The 17,942-nt window shown below is 37.4% G+C and overlaps 1 protein-coding gene across 2 annotated transcripts in view; it reads left to right on the forward strand.

Moving 5' to 3' along the window:
• The window catches only part of MAP3K20 (mitogen-activated protein kinase kinase kinase 20), a 171,876-nt gene that overhangs the window by 78,002 nt on the left and 75,932 nt on the right, over positions 1-17,942 (forward strand). For both annotated transcript variants that reach the window (XM_082841161.1, XM_082841160.1), the window contains exons 3-7: positions 3,310-3,397; positions 8,945-9,046; positions 13,204-13,269; positions 16,920-16,948; positions 17,067-17,204. In XM_082841161.1, coding sequence (XP_082697287.1) covers positions 3,310-3,397; positions 8,945-9,046; positions 13,204-13,269; positions 16,920-16,948; positions 17,067-17,204 — 423 coding nt within the window. The remainder of the gene's footprint in view (positions 1-3,309; positions 3,398-8,944; positions 9,047-13,203; positions 13,270-16,919; positions 16,949-17,066; positions 17,205-17,942) is intronic.

Genomic DNA, 17,942 nt, shown 5'->3' on the forward strand with positions numbered 1-17,942 from the left:
AATAGTGAACTTTTTAAAACCACTAATCCATTATTTTGATGTGCAGGCCATTTGCTAGAGTATCCCAGAATTTAAATCTGGAAAACAACAATCTAAGGAAAAATTATTTGCTGCATATTTACTTCAGCAATTTCCATTAATGAACTTTTGGCAAGCAGGTGCCTATAAAGGCAAATCTACATAATACATACGCTTGCTATCAGTTACTGGCTGCTACAAGTACAGGTTTTAGTAATTCAGTTAATCCCAGGTATTTCTGTTGGAGTTTGTTTGAATTGCTAACATGGTGTCACTTGACCTTCATCTATTGCAAATACCACTTATTTATTTAATCTACCTCTGCTTATTATTAGCCCATTTCCATGAAACTACTACAGCACTCTAAAATAGCACGTTGTTTTCAAGATGTTAAATCAAATTCTTAGTTTATTAAATTGGAACCTAAAGTCTTATTCCATAAAAATGTCTTTTACTTACAAATCATACTGCAAGAGTTTTTTATAACTGTAAAAAAATTAAAATACGAGCACAACAAAGGGACACAATAGTTGTTATTTTGTCATTAGCATATGTCTACTCAAGAGCTGTTAGACATGCTTACCAATACCTGAAAAGATCAATTCTCTCTCCAGGGTATAATTTGTCAATATCTTAAACGTAAGCATGAAAACTAGCTGGAACACTGAAAATCCCATGTCGTGCTTAATTATAAAATGGTCGTTCAGGGCTTCCCTGGTGGCACAGTGGTTAAGAATCCGCCTGCCAATGCAGGGGACACGGGTTCGAGCCCTGGTCCGGGAAGATCCCACACGCCACGGAGCAACTAAGCCCATGCGCCACAACTACTGAGCCTGCGCTCTAGAGCCCGCAAGCCACAACTACTGAAGCCCGTGTGCCTAGAGTCCGTGCTCCACAACAAGAGAAGCCACGGCAATGAGAAGCCCCCGCTCGCTGCAACTAGAGAAAGCCCGCGTACAGCAACAAAGACCCAATGAGCAAAAATAAGTAAATAAAAATTTAAAAAAAAGGTTCTCCAAGGATTCAGAATATTCTTGTATTTATTTTTTATTGTTACAGACATTTTAATGGTCACAGGATTTAGATATTCCAAACAATATAACAAAACACACCAAAGGATAACAGTCCCCTATTTTGACCAATACTAGTCCCAACATTTATGCTTCCTCACATTGAACTCTCATGCTTTACTTACAAAAGAGTTGATCTGCCGCTTAAAAATAGAGGGCTTGGGGCTTCCCTGGTGGCGCAGTAGTTAGGAATCCGCCTGCTAATGCAGGGGACACGGGTTCGAGCCCTGGTCAGGGAGGATCCCACGTGCCGCGGAGCAACGAAACCCGTGCGCCGCAACTGCTGAGCCTGCGCTCTAGAGCCCGCAAGCCACAACTACTGAAGCCCGCATGCCTAGAGCCCGTGCTCCACTACAAGAGAAGCCACTGCAATGAGAAGCCCGCGCACCGCAGCGAAGAGTAGCCCCCATTCGCCGCAACTAGAGAAAGCCCGTGTGCAGCAATGAAGACCCAATGCAGCCAAAAATAAATAAATAAAATAAATTAATTTTAAAAAAAATAGAGGGCTTATGATTTCCAAGCTTCACATGAACTCAATTTTTACAACCAAGGTCATTTATGATTATTTAATGAGAAGTAGAATTGTCATATGGATGAATAATTGTATTTATTACTCAATTAATGCATTTTCTTTCTACTTGGAAAACTAAACTATGAGAAGGTTGTTTGATGAATACAGAACTTCTACACACAGTGGACGCTCAGTGAATGTTAAGGAATCGTTTTGATGGCTCCCTTCAACACCTATATTACTAAAAGAAAAAACTGTCAAATCAACCTTGATAAATGTCTCATCCAATCACGAATAATGTTCCTTTCTCTTGTTCCCACATTGACCCCTTGTCAACCCTCAACCTTCTGTTTTATATCTAGTCACACCACCTTCAAAACAAGTTTCACAGCATTTTAAATGAAAACTCAACTCCTACTATGAAAAGAAAAATGTATAACAAATGTGCAAATTCCCAAAGGGGAGTCTCCTTTATGACCAAGGCTTCTCCATTTTTATTCATTGCTGACTTTAACTGTACTTTTAATTCTTGATTAGCCATATTTTAACTCCACAAAAGCAATAAAATTTTAATGACTACATGTAATTTACTTAATCTAGAGAACATCCTCCTGTAGACATTAGCAGATATACACTGTGGTACCTCTTTTATTTTTCATTTTAAAAATTAAGTTTAGGGCTTCCCTGGTGGCACAGTGGTTAAGAATCCACCTGCCAATGCAGGGGACACGGGTTCGAGCCCTGGTCCGGGAAGATCCCACATGCCACGGAGCAACTAAGCCCGTGTGCTACAACTACTGAGCCTGCACTCTAGAGCCCGTGAGCCACAACTGCTCAGCCCACATTCCACAACTACTGAAGCCTGTGGGCCTAGAGCCCGTGCTCCACAACAACAGAAGCCACCGCAACGAGAAGCCTGTGCACCCCAACGAAAGAGTAGCCCCTGCTTGCAGCAACTAGAGAAAACCCATGCACAGCAATGAAGACCCAATGCAGCCCAAAATAAATAAATAAATTAATTAATTAAAAACAATTAAGTTTAATAAACAGTATTTTTTACCATGACACTCTGCAGTACAGTTTTCTAATAATTAACACATTTCACAGTGTAAGGTCTGGCTTCCCTATCAAATCACCACTGAAGGTCAAGAATCCACGTGTCTGTCCTTTACAGTACTTTGCATATGGTACGAGAGCAATAATATATTTTAAATAAATGGTTAGATAAATAATATAAATAGGTATTACCTGAATCTATTCCAGTAATGGTTAAGAAACCCTGCCGTAATTTTGTCATGACTACTCATTCAACCGACAGAAGTTCAGTCTTGTTGCAGTCTCCCAAAAGAAATATTATGCAGGAAAAAATGTACTTGACTTTTAGGAAGAGGGCTTTTACTGTAAATAAATGTGGTATCTCCCCTCTTTAGTCATCCCCTTCCACTGTCAGTCATGCCAGCTTGCTAGTAAGCACCTCTTCTGCCGCCAGTTCAACCCCACTTCTTTTTTAAATTTTTCAGAAAGCTTCAATATATAAATTCTTAATCTGTCAAGAGTGCTGCCAAAGACAGTTTTATCAGCATCACATACTTGTTGAGCACATATACATCTTTGTAAATGTATGTAAAAGAAAATTGAGTAGGAAACTTATTTTATGAGACTTTTATAAATGTGAAATTTTATGCAATTTTGTATTTGATTTTTGTATAGGCAGAAATACTCAGTGTCCTCAGTCACAGAAACATCATCCAGTTTTACGGAGTAATTCTTGAACCTCCCAACTATGGTATCGTCACAGGTAAGAACTCTATTTGACTTTTTTCTTTCCCCAATTACCTAGCTTTAGATTCTTTAATATGCTAAAATGCTTAATATTAGGTTCTGTCATGAATTGTGTGCTACTGTCAGATGTCACTTTTGTTGCTATAAAGCATTAATAAAACTGATTATATCAATATAATTAAGAATGGTGTTTCCACTTCTACCCATGTTTAATTGTGCTAATTATATCTGCGTAAATGCTATTTAAATGCACTCGCAGCTGCAGTACCAATATTTAAAGGTGCCATTTAACTAAAATTTCATTTAATTAGTTGAAATGAGCGATGTTTTTTGTAACTCTGTGACCTTTTACAAATTAAGATTTCTTGAGCTATTCATGTTATAATTCTTTGCAAGGCATTTTAATCCCGTTAGAGCATTCTTTCTTCAAGGCCTCTGACATGAGAATATTTTTCAGATTTGGTCATCTGCGTTGATAATGACCTTGATCTAAATTATCACATAATTTGGAGCAGCAGTTTATAACTGATGGAAATACCCTTTCCAAAAAGGAGCACACAGAAAATTTTGCCGTATAAAAACACAGAAAGGCACATATTTTGAACACTTTATACTCATATTTGTATAATCCAATGAGCAACTTCAGGTCTATGATAAGTATAGTGCTCAATTTTACAATACGTAACTTTGACCAGGTTCTTTATCACGGCAGTTTTTTGATCAAAACAAAGCGAACAAGAAAACCTTAAAAGATTAGCCCTCTCTTCTACTGTAGTGTTAAGGACTTGGATTGTCTTTATATAAAATAACAAAACACCCTCAGTAAAAAGGGCTGGATTAGGTACTTCCTTATAAATTATCTCATCTAATAGTTAGAATAACCCTATGAAATAGATAAAGTAATTTTATTTCACATAAGAAACTAAAACTCTAACTTAAGTACTTTCCCAAGGTTACCCAGCTAGTGGTAGAACCACAGTGGTATACATTTCTCAATTGGATTATACAGAATCTCCTCTTCTTGTATGCAAGAAGCCTGTGAGCACACTGTAGGTCCAACGGCTGTGGAGGGCCGACTGTACTGCTCCATTTTATATAAGGGACTTGAGTATCTGTGGATTTTGGTATCTGCAAGGGGTCCTGGTACCAACCCACCACAGATGCTGAGGGATGACATACGTACACGAACTGAGTCAAGTGTGGAAGATCAAATGGGTAGGGGATGATAGCACTTGCCCTGCCTCTTGAAATGAACACAAATAAGTCTTAGTACGGGAAGGTTAAGGCAGAAAGAGACAGGCACACACACCTTGATCACCCCGCCTAGCTAGCTCCCCCTCTTTAGAACCTCATTGTCTTTCTCAGATGCTGGGGTTCTGAGGCGGGAATCTTGAATGGCTTGAATCTATTCCAACCTGAGTGTACTTGTTGATAGAAAAGGTTATTGCAGCAGGCAGCTGTTGTCACTCATACTGAGGACTTGAAAGAATAATTTATCAGAGTGATGGAATGGAATGAACACCAGAATAGGAATTGAGAGATGAAATCTTGTCTTGATTCTGCCAAAGCTGCATAGGTGGGTCACTGATGATCTATGTGTCAGTTTTCTCATACGTGAATGAAGGGACTAGAATTGATGATTTCTGGGTGAGAGTGTGTATGTGTATGTGTGCACCTGTGCATGTGTGTTTGCTGAAACTTCTCATCACAGAGATTTTCTAAAATCTGCTTATAAGACCTGGAACAGAGTCCAAGAGGCAGCTGCCATTTTATTTCCCTTGGAAGGGAAGTGAACATCTTTCCCCCAGATCTGCAAAGAAATGGGGTGACTAGAATCTCAATCTCCAAAGTCAAAAGAAAAGGTACAATAGTGGACCATCTTTGCTTTGATCTTTGGAAACCTTAATTCTGTACTACCGTGCAAGCAATAACCATGAACTGGAGTAACTATCATAATTTCAGACAAAATAGGCTTAAGAAAAGAAATATTACTAGAGATAAATTGGGTCATTTCATAATGATAAAAGGATCAGCATATCAGGAAGATATAGCAATTGTAAATGTATATACAGCTAACAATGGGTCCTCAAAGTACATGAAGCAAAAATTGACAGACTTTAAAGGATAAATAGTCAGTTCAACAATAATGGATTTCATTACCCCACTCTCAGTAACGGAGAGAACAACTAGATAGAAAATCAGCAAGGATATAGAAGACTTGACAAACGCTCTCAACCAACTCTCCCTAACTCACATACATAGAATACACCACCCAACAAAGAATATATATTCTTTTCAAGGGCACATGGAACATTCTTTAGCATACCTAAGTTAGGCCATGAAATAAATCTCAATATATCCAAAAGGACTGAAAAGTTCTCCAACTACAATAGAATTAAGTTAGAAATTAATGCAAGAAAGAAACCTGGAAAATTCCCAAATATTTGGAAATTAAACAACATATTTCTAAATACCCAGTGAGTCAAGAAACTACAATGGATTTTTAAATACTTTGGACAGAGAGAAAAGGAAAATGTAGCATATCAAAATTATAGGTGGCAGATAAAGTAGTACTTGGGGGGGGATTTATAGCTTTAAACATCTATGTTAAAAAAAAAAAAAGGTCTGGGCTTCCCTGGTGGTGCAGTGGTTGGGAGTCCGCCTGCCGATGGAGGGGGCACGGGTTCGTGCCCCGGTCCGGGAAGATCCCGCATGCCGCAGAGCGGCTGGGCCCGTGAGCCATGGCCGCTGGGCCTGCGCTTCCGGAGCCTGTACTCTGCAACGGGAGAGGCCACAGCAGTGAGAGGCCCGTGTACCGCAAAAAAAAAAAAAAAAAAAGATCTGAAATTGATCATTAAGCTCCAACCTTAACAAATTGCAAAAATAACAGAATAAACCCAAAGCAAGCCCAATGAAAGGAAATAATAAGGATTAGAGCAGAATGCAATAACATAGAAAACAGAAAAATAATAGAGAAAATCCATGAAACTAAAAGTTTGGTCTTTGCAAAGATCAGTAAAACTGACAAACCTTTAGCTGGACTGACCAACAAAAAAGAAAATACAAATTAGCAAAACCAGGAATGAGGGAGAGGATAGCACTACAGTCCCTACAGAAATTTAAAAGGATTATAAGGGAATGTTATGACCAACTTTATGCCAACAAATTAGACAATTTAGTTGCAATGAACAAGTCCCTGAAACGATAAAAAATTTCAAAACTGACTCAAGAAGAAACAGAAAATCTGCCCAGAACTATAAGTAAAGGAATTTAAATTTATAATTTAAAATATCTTCCTAATGAAACACCAGACCCAGATGATTTCACTGGTGGATACTATCAAATGTTTATAGAAAAAATAACACCAGTCCTTCCCATACTCTTTCTGAAAATAGAAGAAGGAACACTTACCAACTCATTCTAGAAGGCCAGTATTATCCTAATATCAAAGCCAGATAAAACATAATAAGAAAACTGCAGACCACTGTCCCTCCTGAACATAGATGCAAAAATCCTTGACTGTGTATTAGCAAACTGAATACAGCCACCAATAAAAAGGACTGTACACCACAACCAAGTGGAATTTATCCCAGAAATGTAAGGTTGATTTAACATCTGAAATCAATTAATATAAAGCATCATAATAGATAATAGAATAAAAGACAAAAACCATTTGGCATTCTACAACACCCATTCACGCTAAGAAATCTCAACAGGCTAAAAATAGAAGTCAATTTTCTCAGCCTGATAAATAGCATCTATTAAAACCCACAGCTAAGATCTTACTTAAAGGTGAAAAATTGAAGGTTTTTCCCTTAAGGTTGGGAACAAGGAAATGAGGTTCTGCTCTTGTCACATCTAGTCACCATTGTACTGGAGGTTCTAGTCAGTTTAATCAGGCAAGAAAAAGAAAATAAAAGGCATCCAGGTTAGAAAGGGAGAGGTAAAACTGTCTTATGTGACATGATTCTCTAAGACTCAGGACACCCCAGGAATCCACAAAAAACTACCAAAACTAATAAACAGGGTAAGCAAGGTCACAAGGATCCAAGATTAATCTACAAAAATTAATTGTAGGGGGCTTCCCTGGTGGCGCAGTGGTTGAGAGTCCGCCTGCCGATGCAGGGGACACGGGTTCGTGCCCTGGTCCGGGAAGATCCCACATGCCGCGGAGCGGCTGGGCCCGTGAGTCATGGCAGCTGAGCCTGCGCGTCTGGAGCCTGTGCTCCGCAACGGGAGAGGCCGCAACAGTGAGAGGCCCGCGAACCGCAAAAAAAAAAAAAAAAAATTAATTGTATTTCTATATACTGGGAATGAACAGTCTAAAAATGAAATTTAAAAACCATTCCATTCACAGTACTATCAAAAAGAGTAGTACTTTGGTATAAATTTAATAGTATTGGGGTATAAATTTAACATAAGAAGTGTTAAGACTTGTGCAATGAAAAGTACAAAACATTGCTGAGAGAAAATAAAGATCTAAATAAATGGAAAGATTACATGTTCGTGGCTTGGAAGACTCAATATTGTTATGACGGCAGTTCTCCCAAATTGATCTACAAATTCAAAACAATTCCTGTCTAAGTCTCAGCAGACATTTTTTGTAAGAAATTGACAAGGTGATCCTAAAATTCACATAGAAATATAAAAGACTGGAATAGCCAAACCAGTTTTAAGAAAGATCTAAGTTTAAAGTCTTTGCCGCATTTCAAAACTTATTATATAAAGATGTTAAAAAAAAAAAAACTTATTACAGATCTGTAGTAATTAGCATGGTGCAGTATGTCACACAAGGACAGGCATATAGAGCAATGGAGCAGAATTAAGAATTTAGGGGAAAAAACCTTGCATTGATGGTCAATTGATTTTCAACAAAAGTGTCAAGACTATTAAATGGGTAAAGGATAGTCTTTTCAACAAACTGTGCTGGGAAAATAAGAAATCCACATGCAAAAAAAAAAAAAAATCTTAGACTCTCACCTCAAACAATACACAAAAGTAAACTGAAAATGGATCATAGAAATTATCAAATTGTACACTTACAGTATGTGAATTTTAAGATAGAGAATTTATATCTCAAAGCCATTTTTAAAGGAATGTTCTCACTTTCTTGGCCTTTTGTGCTTCAAATTTGAGGGCTCTTCTAAATTCTGATGCAACAAATACTGATTTGTTTGCATTGTCACATAAACCCTCTGACTTATGTGTTTCATCTTATCTCATAAGAATAACAAATTTTTGAAGAAATACCTATATTCATGCCTACCTTTGTTTCAAATACATTCTTGCAACATCCTTGTGTTTCTGAATTCCATCTGAATGTATTTGGATTTCATTGTCAGCTCAAGTTTTATTATTCATTCTGTTAGTGGTCTTGTCTTTGACAGATTTCTTACCAGGATGATATTCACTTTTAGAAACTTTTAGAAACAGCATGGAACAGTTTTTATAAACTTTTAATGCCTTTTGTTAATTTAACACATTTTCCCAATGAAACTATGAAGTCTTATTTCTGAAATGTGCCTTGGTTTTAATTATATGCTTATGTTTCCTTTGAAAATAGAATATGCTTCTCTGGGGTCACTCTATGATTACATTAACAGTAACAGAAGTGAAGAGATGGACATGGAACACATTATGACCTGGGCCACTGATGTAGCCAAAGGTAATGCTTCATGTATTCTTACAGAATTGATGGAGAGCATCCTGACATGGTGACTTTAGTCGGAGGATTTCTTATTCTGTATCTTAAGATGTTCTTTTTTCAGACCAAAAGTAGCAAGAATTCTGCAGCTTACTGTGCACATAATATTTTAGATCATTGCCTTTCTACTCCTGCATTCCTTTTCTCTTCTTCCTTTCTTTTTTACCAAAAACCAAGTTCCAACAAAATCAGTGGCTCCAAGGCAGCATTTTTGCCCTGTTTTGTGACATTGTAATTGACCAGCTTGTTTGATACATTAAATGGAAAGATTATAATTCTGTTGTGCTGCAAGTCTCTACTTAGATGCAGTATCCAGAAAACATGACTTACTGTAGGATTAGTTCTACTGATTTCGGATACATAATAATATGCTAAAAATAGTAACCACTTGGAAAAAATTTTTTTATTTATCCTGCCATGCAAAAGCAATTCAGATTTTATTTTATATTTAATGTAAACTTGGAAATCACCCTTGGAAATGAAATATTTTTAATACACAATATGCCTAAACAAGGTGCCTAGTTCTTTTTCCCTCATAAATTCCTGCATAGACAAATGCTTTCTAAAGCAATTTAAATTCCATTTATTTTTATCTTTTTATTTTCCATTTTCCTAACTGAATGTTTCTGAGTTTTATTTATAACTGTCAAAGTTGCTTTGGAAACAACTTAATCTAATGAATGCTGATGGTTACGTTTGTATTCTAGCAACCCCTAGAAAGCAAGTCTTTCCAAATTTTACTGGAGCAATTAACTCCTTTGCATTTTGCTGCTCCAATCTCTACCAGCATCTCTTTACAAAGCAAATAAAGGGATATTTAGCATCCAATAAGGAAAGCAACTCATACTTTGCTTTCACTGGGAAGTTACACAGGGACTTCCAAAAGTAATAGCCTTTCCTTTGGGGAATTATCTTGTCTGCTTGAAGTTTCATCAACACCTGCCAAATTCTTCAAATGGAGAAAGTGAAAATTAAAAAAAAAAGTTTCATGCTAAATGCTGCTGCTTGAATGATACTTCATTACCTTATAAGAATAATAAGCTCTATGTTTAGGATGGTATACCTAAGGCTTTGGCTGTGTTAATTAACTTAATTGTGTATTCATGCATCAGACGTCTCAAATCAGCCTTAAAATTTCACATTCTTCAAGACATTTTCATGTAACATCATAGCCACTTCTCTGCATATCAGTAGGCCACCTGTTCGTAAGCAGGGTAATGTGCTATTATTGGAAACTGCCTGAAGCCTTGTGGAAATACACTTACAGAAATGTAAATACATATACAAGCAGTTCTTGACTTAAAACACTTCACCTTACAGACATTTGCATTTAGGGTGCTCAGCCAATTACACCCATCTTATTACTTAATGGCACTTAAGATGGATAGACAGCAAACAAATCAACCGACACCAGTCACTCAGCTTCCAGCTGTACACCCTCCACTTAAGCTTCTCTGGCCCCCAGCCTGTAAACCTCATCCCTCCTGGTCCCTTCCCCTGCAACAGTCCCTGTCTGTAGGGCAAGTCCTTTGGCTCCAGATCAGCTCAGTCATTCCTGTGGTTTCTCAAGAGCCCTGGCACTCTGTATCAGAAGTACAAGGAAGAAAAGGGACAGGACTAAATAGCACACTGGAACTAGAGGTAAAAAATAGGGATGGAGAAAATGGGAGTGTCCAGAACCACACGGTAATAAAATCACTTTTTGGTAGCTGATGAATTAATCTGAAAGGCAAGTTCTAATGTGTTTGGACTCAGGTGAGAAGCGTAAAGCAAAGAAGAGACTTGTTTATGTGTAGTCACAAGTAATACTTAATACTTGAAATGCCTGCGAAAGGAAGAAGAAATCAGTGCTTTCAGAATGACTCCTACCCTCTCTGATAAAGCTACGTGTAGAACTTGGAGATGAAATAGGAAGGCTTGATTTTTGTTGATTCCATTTTGAATTCAGCTGTGCCCTTCAGTTTGACCATGACTGAAGCCACTGAAGCAACAAGATGTTGAGAAATCAAAGGATGAATAATTCATTTCAAATAAGAGTGGATTCGTGCATTTTGAAATAGGCATTGCTTAACATCACTGAAAAGAGAAAACCTCCTAAAAGGCAGAAAAAAAAAGATTCTCTTCTTTCTGGGTGGGAAGAGGGATAGAGGGCAGACCAGCCAGTATATCTGAAATTGCTACAGGTCAGTCAACAATGGGTAAAAGGAACAATTAAAGCAAATAAACCAGGATCCAATCTCCAAATGGTCATCATTGATTCCACATCTCCCCAGTGACTCCTGTGAAATCTTTTTTTTAGGAAACTCTGAATCTTAAAATTGATGAAAGTATTTTTCAGCATTCCTATTTTTTTGCAATAAACATAAGGCAGACAGAATTGTAGATAGCTCTATAAAAACACATTAAATAGAATTTTATATGATTTTGATTACAACTTTTTATGTACACTGAATGTTCTATAAATGTATATTATATGTTATACACAAATAATTTACAACACTTTTTCTCGTAATAGCTGCCATGAGGAAGAAAAGTGCCTGTATTTAAAGCTTCTGTGCTTGAGCGTTTTTATTGTCAGCAAATGTAGAAATGATCTAGGTCTACCTCTAATAGTTAATTAAATAGTTTCTACCTGAAAAATTATTCAGGAATTTGATTCTTAAAGACAAAGAGAAATAACTATGAAATTCTGTCATAAAATTATTAAAAGTTACCTGAGTTATAGCTTTTGCATTTTCACAGCTTAGAATATGTAGAACTTAATATTAGAAGAAATATTTCTTTTATTCCAGTTATATCTTGTTTAAGATCATTTGAACTACTAATACTTTTGTTGACTCTTCCGTAATATCTTTATATGGCAAGAGTTTAAATTTTTTGAAATTTTTCTTTGTTCTTTCATGATTCTTCACTATATAATAATCAGAATGTAGAAAATAATAGATTATTTTTAAAATTAGCCTTTATAAAACTGAAATTTTCTATATACTGAAAAAAAGAACCAAGGCCTAGTTATTAAATTATTTTTCAATAGATAGTTCATTAGGGCTTCCCTGGTGGCCCAGTGGTTGAGAGTCCGCCTGCCGATGCAGGGGACACCGGTCCGGGAGGATCCCACATGCTGCGGAGCGGCTGGGCCCGTGAGCCATGGCCGCTGAGCCTGCGCGTCCCTCCGCAACGGGAGAGGCCACAACAGTGAGAGGCCCGCGTACCGAAAAAAAAAAAAATAATAATAAGGTAGTTCATTAACCAAAGGAACCTGTTTGATTGGGGTGAGGGGCTATTCCATTGTTTAGAAAAGACAACTTGAGAAATAAAGAGAGGAAATGTTTCAGTAGAAAATGCTCTTGTTCTTTATTCTAAGGGGATAGACTGTATAAATACTGGGAAAGAGTCATTTTTTAATTCAAAATAATGAAACTCTATATACATCCAATTTACTGAAGTAACCTGATTTTCAATATGTTGTAGAGAATTTTGGAGTACATTTAAATATATATTATGTCGAAGATTTATCCTTGTAAGAAGAATAAAATATTTTGTAGCTACTGTATATTTTTCTATCTGAGGATCCCCAAATCCTTTACCAACCACAACTAATGAATCCAACCAGTTCTCCCCACCCCTACCCCACCTCCACTCCCAGGGTCTTACTGGAATGAGAAACCAAGCTTCACTGGGTAACTGCAGACATGCAAATGAAAACTGAAATTTTTGGTCAGAACTTTGGCTGATTTAGAAGGCAGTTGGTAGTATAGAATACCTTAGTCATTAGAGCATTTCTTCCAGTGGTATCTGTGCTATTTTCATGCAGACTCCAGAAAATTAAGGTGTCCTTATTGGATATTATAAGAAGCTAGCTTTATCCACAATCAAATTCCAACTTCTAAGAGGTTAAAGCACATAAATTTTTCTTAGCATATAAATTTTCTTAATGTGGGCATATCCTGTCCCTATTTTATCCATCATGGAAGAACAGAGCACATGAATTTAGTTTTTGCTATTAAATCCTTTGCAAAAATGTGGAAAGTAATACTGATGTTTAAAATAGAAAGGTAATACTGATACAGTGTTGAAAAATTATATTAATAGGCCTTTCTTCCTTTTTGTACAAAAAGGAATGCACTATTTACATATGGAGGCTCCTGTCAAGGTGATTCACAGAGATCTCAAGTCAAGAAATGGTAACGTAGTCATATGTTTTTATTTTACCTATTTTATTATAAGATACATGCACCATTGTATAGAAATAGGCATCACGCTTTCCATCTCTTTTGTAACCTGCTGTTTTGACTCACTGCTGATACTGTGAAAATCTTTCCTCTATTAATAAATGTTAAAATCCTCCACATTATTTCAAGAGGCTGCATAGTATTCCACTGTATAAGTAGCACAGAATATGGACATTTGGATTGTTTACATTATTTTTTCTATGATAAGAAATGTTGAAGTTAATACTTCTCAGTAGAAATTTTCAACACATCCCTAATTATTTCTCTAGAATCATTTTCTAAAACAGGTATTGCTGGTCAAAGCACATAGTTGTGTATTTCTAGTTCTTCTATTTTTAGATGGCTCTCTGTACTAGCAGTTTGGAGTTTTGTTCTTGTTACTCCTGAGTTATTTGGTGTAAATTTTTTATGTCACTCACATTACCCGAAGGAGTGCCCAAAAATGATCAGCACAGGTTTGGAAAGTAAGAGCTTTCTTTTTCTTCTTCTCTACTTCCTAAAGTTTATTTATGATCCTGTATTTTATAATTCGGAGAGTGAGCACTTTTAAATGGCAGGATTAGATGTTACCTTCAAGTAGGAGTGGTAATAGAATGCTTTGTCCATTACATCACTTGAAAATTAATGGAAAAAGGCAGTGGGACTATTTAGCTAGCCAGCACTCAGAGTTTGCCTCAGAGTTTGCTACTTAAAAACAAAAAATCTTGCTATCAATTCATTCACATGCCTTAATTTTTTACTTGCTTTCTAAGTGATTCTTCTAAGTATGGAGGAGGAGGAAAACAATTTATTTTTAGAAAATCTTTAAATCACTGCAGTTAAAATGGGTAACTGCTAATAGTGTGGTCCTTAGAATGGGTAGTCGTGGCCAGCCGAGGAAGAGAACTCGGGAATCCAACCAGCTGCCCAGGACCTTGATGCTTGCGGGGGTGGAGAAGGGGAAGTTGTCAGCAGCTGCCACTCCTCAGCAGTCCAGGTTGGACCAGCACCCTGACCCTGACAGTTCACTCTGGCTGATTGTTCTTGCCCTTTTCTAGGTTTCATCACTTATCCTTTGGCTTTTCTTAGACATAAGCTTCCTGGAGCTAAATACTTTTAATATATATTGGCTAGCAGGAGGTCATTAGGAAATAATACAGAATCTAGTAGGAAGTATCAGAGTTTTATGACTTTGTACATTTTCAGTTCTTGCTCAGAGTTTCAATCTAAATAAGTTGTTTAACATCTCTCCTTTTAATCTAGTTTACCAGTATATCCTATATATCCCATGAGAGGAGAATGGTTAAATTATCCAAGATGTCATTATGAAGACTAACAATGGAGAATGTTCCCATTTTTAGAAATTACAGTTTGAGGGCTTCCCTGGTGGCACAGTGGTTAAGAATCCGCCTGCCAGTGCAGGGGACACGGGTATGAGCCCTGGTCCAGGAAGATCCCACATGCCACGGAGCAACTAAGCCCATGCGCAGCAACTGCTGAGCCTGCGCTCTAGGGCCCATGCTCCGCAACAAGAGAAGCCACCGCAATGAGAAGCCCACGCACCGCACAGAGGAGTAGTCACTGCTCGCCACAACTAGAGAAAGCCCGTGCACAGCAACGAAGACCCAACACAGCCAAAAATAAATAAATATAATAAATAAATTTAAAATAAATAAATAAATAAATCTATATAACTTAGAAAATGAAAGTCCTACTATTCTGTCTCCATCCCCACCCCAAAACTGTTAAAAGTTTGATCTATATTGTTTCAATGTGTATGTGTTTTCACATCAAGTAACTACACAAACTGTAAATTTATTTTTGGCTGCGTTGGGTCTTCGTTGCTGTGCGTGGGCTTTCTCTAGTTGCAGTGAGCAGGGGCTACTCATCGTTGCGGTGCACAGGCTTCCCATTGCAGTGACTCACAAGATACGTATGTGAATATGTTCAATAAGCAGATAGATATATAGTTTTGAGGCTGAGATCTATTTGAGAGTGTTAAGATGTAGTTGGGGCTTTTATGGGAGTGGGCGAATAAGAGCATAAGAACGGAGAAGGCCAAGGGCAGAATCCTGAAGGAATGTTTCTAGCCTTTCCTTTGTAAGCTAAGCCACGCAGTGCCTTGAACATGGTAGTTTAGCAATACTTATTAGCTGTTACTAATGACCTTGATAAGTGGAGAAAATAACCTTTGCATGATCCAGTACACAGAAATAGCCTAAGGGTAAATTTGATACTATATATAATTAAGCTATACATTTTTTCAAATAAAAATATAAATATTGTTAATACTATATTCAGTTATTTAAAAAATACTTCTACTTTTTATCATAAGATTAATAAGTGTTCATTAAAAAAGTCTAACATTATAAATCTGTGTACTAAAATGTACTGTGTCCAAGTTGATCTTTTCATCTTCTGCCTACCCCCCAAAAAAATTATTCCTTCATTCCCTTCTCGGTGAGTGACAATACCAGTTGCCTAATCCAGTAATCAAATAAAAAGGAATTACAGTTCGATTGCAGAGTTCCTGTTCTAACCATTATGCTGTATTGCCTCTATTTTATTTCCTCTTTGAGTTCTCCTCCTCCTCCCCCATAGCCAATAATCCAAGCCCAGTTGATTCTGCTTCCTGTTTCTTGACTCGGTCCACTTCTCTCCTGTCCTTTGCCACAGCCTTAGTGCAGGCATCCTCATCTCTCTTGGACTACAACACTGGTGCACACAGTGATCTACTTACCTGTGTTCTGTTCCCCTTTGCACATTTGACTGTTTGATTCCTCCACTTAAAATCATTCATTGCCTTTCCATTTCTCACAAAGGCTCTTCTGGACCTGGCTTGTGCCTTTTCCTCTGCTCCTGACCTTTTGTACAAGCTCACTCTTCTGCTTAGAAAACTGCTTTCCTCCCCCAGGTCTCCTCTTTCTGGTTAGCATAGCATCATTTCTTCCAGGAAACTTCAACCTCCTTACACTTTGACTTCTTAGACTGCTCTTTGGTCCTATGGCAGTCTCCATGCCTCTCATCATGGAACTTATCCCGCTTTATTATAGATGTTTAACTGTCTTTACCATTAGACTGTAATCTCTACCAGAGCTGAGACAATGTCAGTCTTGCTCACCTTCCTCTGCTAGAACATAGTACATGGCCTTGCCCATAGTATATGCTCAACAAATATTTGTTAAATGAATGAATGTATGAATAAGTAAATAAATGAGTATTATCTCTGCCTTCAAGAAAATTACTCTTCAACTGGGAGGAAAAACCATATATATACCATGAAGTAATAATGCTAATTATTCCTCAGTATCATGTTGACAGTCTAGTGGCAGAACCCAAGTAAAAATATGGTTCTCTTGACTACTCCTAATCTATGCCTTTTTTGCTGGACACTACTGCATTTAATTTAAACCAGTGTTTTGAAGCCTTTTTTAATCAGCACCTCATAGAATTAGTTTTTTATTTTAATGTCAGCTCCTTTTTACAAAATCTTCAGTGCAGTAAATACTTTAATTTTACCTTTCATAATGCCATATGGAAGATAGAAATAGAAGTTTATAATATTTTTCAGTATAACTCAAATTAGATGAGTTTCATAATTTATCTTTTTTTTTTCCTTTTAGTTGTTATTGCTGCTGATGGGGTGTTGAAGGTAGGACTCTTTATTTTAATTTTTAAAAATTTCGTTAATTTCAGATGTAGGTTTTGTGACTGGTAATTCTTTTATTCGTCAGTGAGTAAAAAGTTGGTACTCGTTTCTCTTTTCTCAGATCTGCGATTTTGGTGCCTCTCGCTTCCACAACCACACAACGCACATGTCCTTGGTTGGAACTTTCCCGTGGATGGCTCCGGAAGTCATCCAGAGTCTCCCTGTGTCTGAAACTTGTGACACATATTCCTATGGTGTGGTGAGTTCTTATTTTTTGTTGCTAAAGGACATGCAAAAAGCAAACAACTTGCAGAAGCGGGGTATGACAATTTAACCCAGTTTTAAAACAATGATGCTGTTTCTGGTGGAATGCCCAGAGCAGTGGCAACAGAGAGAATATTTTCTAATTACTAGAAGGTTTACTTTGATCATTTTTATGCATCTGAGTTATTTTGTCCTGTGTTGAGAAGAAGCCAGTGCCATCGCAAGAAGCAGATTTAGATGGAACCTAAAATAGTGTTGGGCCTGATGCCCTCCTGTGGAGAGTGCCTTCCTGGGTGGACATATGTCTGTAGAATATCTCTGCAAGTCAGTGGATACAATGTGGAACAGGACTTCGTTGTCATGCGTTGCTCAGAAACCACCAATGGATCTGCCAAATGAGTTAATTAACAGGAAATGTCAACCGTTAAACTGATTAGTGAATTTCTGGAGAATACAGAAGAAAATGTGCTTATCATCTAGCACATAGCCTTGCCCGTGTCTGCTGCAATGGCTGTCTGAAGCACGAATCTAAGGTCTCACATAAGAATACCAGCAGAGCAACATAGTTACAAGAACAGAATAATGTGCCGGTGGGTCGGGAGGTGGGATGCTCAAGGAAGAGAGACCACAGGAATGAAGTGAAGGAGCAGAAGCTGCTAGAGGAGTTTTGAGATGTATCATTCTTGAGGAATAAGTTGTATCTGAATTAGCAGAGAGAAGGAAGTGGGGGCAA

The sequence above is a fragment of the Leucopleurus acutus genome (assembly GCF_964270905.1).
Source record: "Leucopleurus acutus genome assembly, chromosome: 6".
Lineage (NCBI taxonomy): Eukaryota > Metazoa > Chordata > Mammalia > Artiodactyla > Delphinidae > Leucopleurus > Leucopleurus acutus.